We start from the raw sequence: 4,157 nt of genomic DNA on the forward strand, positions 1-4,157 counted from the left end.
TGTGCTGGTGACTGTGTTTGGTGCCTTCACCCCGCAGCAGCGTTTGATTGTGTTGAAGCCGTAGTGCGAGCGCTGTAGTTTTGTGTATGTTCTTTTGAATGTGTGATTTACATATTGAGTCGTTCTTTGCTGTAGTTAGATGTTTTGTCTTTCGGTTGCTTCACACTTCTGTGCCCCTGGGGTGTTTTGTTCTGCTTTGATTTGTGTTGTTAACAAGCGGCACGCATTGGGTGTAGATATTTTTTTTTCTACTGTTTGTTTGCTTGTTTTCGTTTGCAGGAGGGGGTGCTGTTTCTTTGTTTAGAGTGTTGGGTCAGCGAACGTCACAAAGCGTTGTAGTGAAGGTTCTGCTGACATTCAATGAGCGGGGTGGCTGCTTATAGCGTTTAATAATTCTGGAGCTACCTGTACAAGTGCCATGAGTGGTTGGTGACAGGGGGTTTCCCTCTTTGTAGAGCTTGCGTGGTCTAGTGCCTTGCCTTGAATGATTTAATGAGTGTGGTGCGCGTGTTTTTTTTTGTGCTATTTGTTTGGTGGCCTGGAATTGGAGTGGATTCGTGCATTCCTGAATTGTTGTGGTACGCCTGCGCGCCACACCGTAACGGTTGTGTGGGATGGAGATTAAAGTAGAAGTTTGGGTGATACTGCATTTAACGACTCAACGATCAACTTCCTCACGGTGTCTCTTTTTGAACGGCCCATGGGTAGATCTGTTCATTCTTGGTGTGGATGGGGCTCGTTGTCTTCATGCTGGCATCCTGCGGAGCGCAGTTGTCTGCACTTATTCTGCCAGGGCGCGACTGTTGGCGTGCACTGTGCCCCGCAAGACGTACTGCGTGCGCTCGTACACCATGCTTGGGTAACCAGAATGCTTCCGTTTTAACAGAGATATTGGGTCTTTGGATTCTTCTCATGTGGCGCGTGCAACGCAGGGGATACAGCAGGAAGACGCATGGAACTTTGTGATTGCTCAACGACGTGCAATGCTGTTGAATATTGCTCTCGTTGCTCGAAAGGCATCGTCTTCGCTGCACTGAATCCCAGACTTGTGTTACTTTCGCTTCTACAGTGGAGAGCAGCGACATGTTTAACTGCTGTGTTATAATGGTCCTTGCATTGGGCCCACTATCAGAGACTTCAATGACCTCTCCATTCTTGGTCACCCCTTTACACCGGCACAGTGCCGAAAGCAGCTATTACGGCCGTCCAATGTTTATAAATGTAGCTTGTGCCGCGAGCACATATTTCTCTGCTTGCAGTGTGCATTCCTCACGCTTTCTTTCTCTACCTTTGAGCTGCAGAGATACACAGCAGCCATGCCACAGCACCCTCTAAGGAAGCGTGCTGGAAAAATGTTGTTTTTCATCATGGCCTTGACCTCTGTAGTTTTACTCCACGTTTTTTATGCAGGATCAATGATGGAGTCGTTGGATTTGTCTGCTGGCTCCTTTTCCCTGGTTTCCCGCAGCGCAGCTACCAGTGTCGAGGATGAATCTCTCAGGTACATTCCACCCACTGTTGTCCGTGCGTGGGAGGCGAGCGACTTCCTCATTGCACTCGGCATCCCATCTGTGGACATCGATGCGCGGCGGAGGCGCCGCAACCTCCAGCGTTCAACGCTTTGGACTTTCCCTGGAGTGGCGACGAAATCCACCGACTTCACCGGTGCGATGCTGGTGCTGTACGTACTTGCGCGGCACCCGTCGAACAACTTCACGTACTCCGCGGAACTTCCGGAGGAGGCGGCGGAGTGGCACGATGTGATTGCGCTGCCGATGAATGAGGGGCGCTCCTCGACGAACAAGACGATCGGCGGCGGCGGCTACTGGGGCATGGAGGCGGAGGTTGGGCTGAGCCGCAAGGTGTTCCTGTGGTTTGAGATGGCTCTGTGGCTCTTCCCGAATGCGAGCTACATTGCGAAGGGCGATGATGATTCGTTCCTACGTGTGCCGCAGTACCTCGCAGACCTGAACACACTGCCGCGCCGTGGTATCTACTGGGGAATGATTTATTTTAGAGCGCTCTACCAAGGGAATGACACAGTCGAATATGGATACGCAGCCGGAACGTGTGCCACACTCTCGCGGAATGTAGTGGAGAGTTTCGTCTCGTATGAGCCGATGCAGCGTCTTGTGCGCCTTCCGTACACCAAGGAGCGGGAACCGATGTTCGTGTACCTGAACATGACGCACGAAGATCTGATGATTGGAAGAATTCTGGTTGAGGTGAAGCCGAACAAGTTGTTATTTGTAAAGGAGCCGACGTGTCGCTATCACAATCTTCGTTATGGAGCTTGCACGGGGCCTGTGAGTGACAGTTCTGTCGTGGTTCATGATACCAGCGCGGAGGAGTACGTTGATCTTTTCGAACGGTTTAAGCACGACCTTGTACCCAACCCAAAATCGTACTGGAGAGGGCGGGGCTATCTTGTTTTCTACTGTTGATGTTACGTGTTGTTGTTTATCGAGGGTTTTTTATTATTATGAGAATGCAGAAGCTTATTTGCTATCTTGTACTACACGGAGAAACTGTTCTTACACGCAAATGGTCATGGCGGCAGTCGTGTGCTATTCACTCTATAGAATTACCGGAGGTGGATCCTTGCGCATGAGTACTCTGTGCTGGAATTCAGGGCATGGAGGCGTATAGGCGCTTACATAATGTGCAATAATTCTGTGTGTGTGTATACATCTATACATATACATACACTGAGTAGTCTTGTCGCGCAGGTTATATCGGCGTTACCCTCATTTCCCTTTTCACAATCCTACGTCTTTGTATTTTGTGCTTCTGACGTTTTTGTTTGTTTTGCTTTTGGTGCCTACCTCTGCTTTTTTGAGCTTCTTGTGTTTCTGCTGTTTTTTGTGTGCCAAGCCGCAGCAATGCTAAGCGCTTGGATGGTTCCACATGCGTGAAGTTGTTATGCCTGCTGCGCACGGTGTTCCGTCTGTGCTCTTAGCTGTACTGTGTGGTATAGAATACAATACGTTACTTGGCGCGGCGTGCGTTGGCCAGGACGCAGTCGAGTACCCTGATTGCGGTTGAGGCACATTGTAAAGGTGGTACGGAATATTTGCGCTCACCGTCTGTTCTCCCCTCACATGGGCTACGCTGCGTGAAATACGAACGGCGTGTTGCTTCGTGAGCCGCAGTACCTTTCTGATCTGCACGTGCTGGTGCATCGTGTCGTCTGCTGGGGAGCGCTGGGGATCGACCGCCTTTTCAGTTGTCTTTTTCTTCCTTTGTGGTGTGTGCTACAAGTTGGCGAAAGGTGTGGTGGAGCTTTTTGCTTCGTATAAGTCACAGCCGCTTCTTGTGTGCCTGCCGTGCAGCAGGGAACTGTGGGTTGGGGCTTCTGTCGATGCGCATGGCACAGGAGGACGCTGCGATACTCTTTGCGCTGACGGTGTCTGGCTGCATCCGTCATCTCCTGTTCGCGCAGGAACCGGCGTGCTCCTTCGACGATGACCACAAAGGCTAGTAATGGGATACGGCATGCGGGAGAGTGGCTGCTGTGAGCTCATGGTACACTGCGGGAATGCCAGTGGAACGTTCATAAGGTGCAGTAAACTCTTGAGGCATCTTATTGTGCTGCTTTGCTGACTACAACTGATGTGTGTGTGAGTGCGTGAGTTTGTTGTCGTCTGGTGGATGAGCAGAATTTTTGATGTCTGTGTATTTATGCTCTCCTCCCTCCATGGGTTGGATCGTGCGATCGAGGCACTGGTGAAGGCTTGGTGCCCCTATGTTGCGTGACTTCCTCGTGGTGCCGTTCTGGATGTGTTACTCTCACCTTGTGAGCCTCACATGCAGCTTTAGTTGGACTGTACCGTGTGCCTTATTCAGTTTCACCAAGTGCGGTTTTTGTAGCTGCTTGCTCACTACTTGAACGGCCCTTTATCCTGAGTAGGTACTCTGTCAGACTTTGTGGGCAGGCGGATGCCGACGGTTTGCTTTGATTGGATAGCGTGAATGTTCTGTGGTTGGGAAGCTCTCTAGTCTACCTCTGACGTGTTGTGTAAATGCTTCACAGGGAACAAAGTGCATTTGCCGTTGCCGTATCAGCAGTGCTTTGTTAATGGCTCACTACCGTGTGCGTGTCTGTGTGCCACCGCGTGAAGCAATTGCGTGGTGAAGTGCAGGGATATGGTGGGCCT

At 50.8% G+C, this 4,157-nt stretch overlaps 2 protein-coding genes across 2 annotated transcripts; both read right to left on the reverse strand.

Annotated features, from left to right (window-relative positions):
* Positions 1-674: 674 nt before the first annotated feature.
* Positions 675-1,085, reverse strand: DQ04_12401000 (hypothetical protein; the record flags this gene model as incomplete). The annotated part of the gene is made up of 1 exon (XM_009316737.1): positions 675-1,085. The coding sequence occupies one exon, from the start codon at positions 1,083-1,085 to the stop codon at positions 675-677; it is 411 nt and encodes a 136-aa protein (XP_009315012.1).
* Positions 1,086-3,254: 2,169 nt separating this feature from the next.
* On the reverse strand, positions 3,255-3,557 carry DQ04_12401010 (hypothetical protein; the record flags this gene model as incomplete). The annotated part of the gene is made up of 1 exon (XM_009316738.1): positions 3,255-3,557. One exon carries the CDS (start codon positions 3,555-3,557, stop codon positions 3,255-3,257), a length of 303 nt encoding a protein of 100 aa, XP_009315013.1.
* Between the last annotated feature and the right edge of the window lie 600 nt (positions 3,558-4,157).

This window comes from Trypanosoma grayi, assembly GCF_000691245.1.
Source record: "Trypanosoma grayi strain ANR4 Tgr_1240_V1, whole genome shotgun sequence".
Lineage (NCBI taxonomy): Eukaryota > Euglenozoa > Kinetoplastea > Trypanosomatida > Trypanosomatidae > Trypanosoma > Trypanosoma grayi.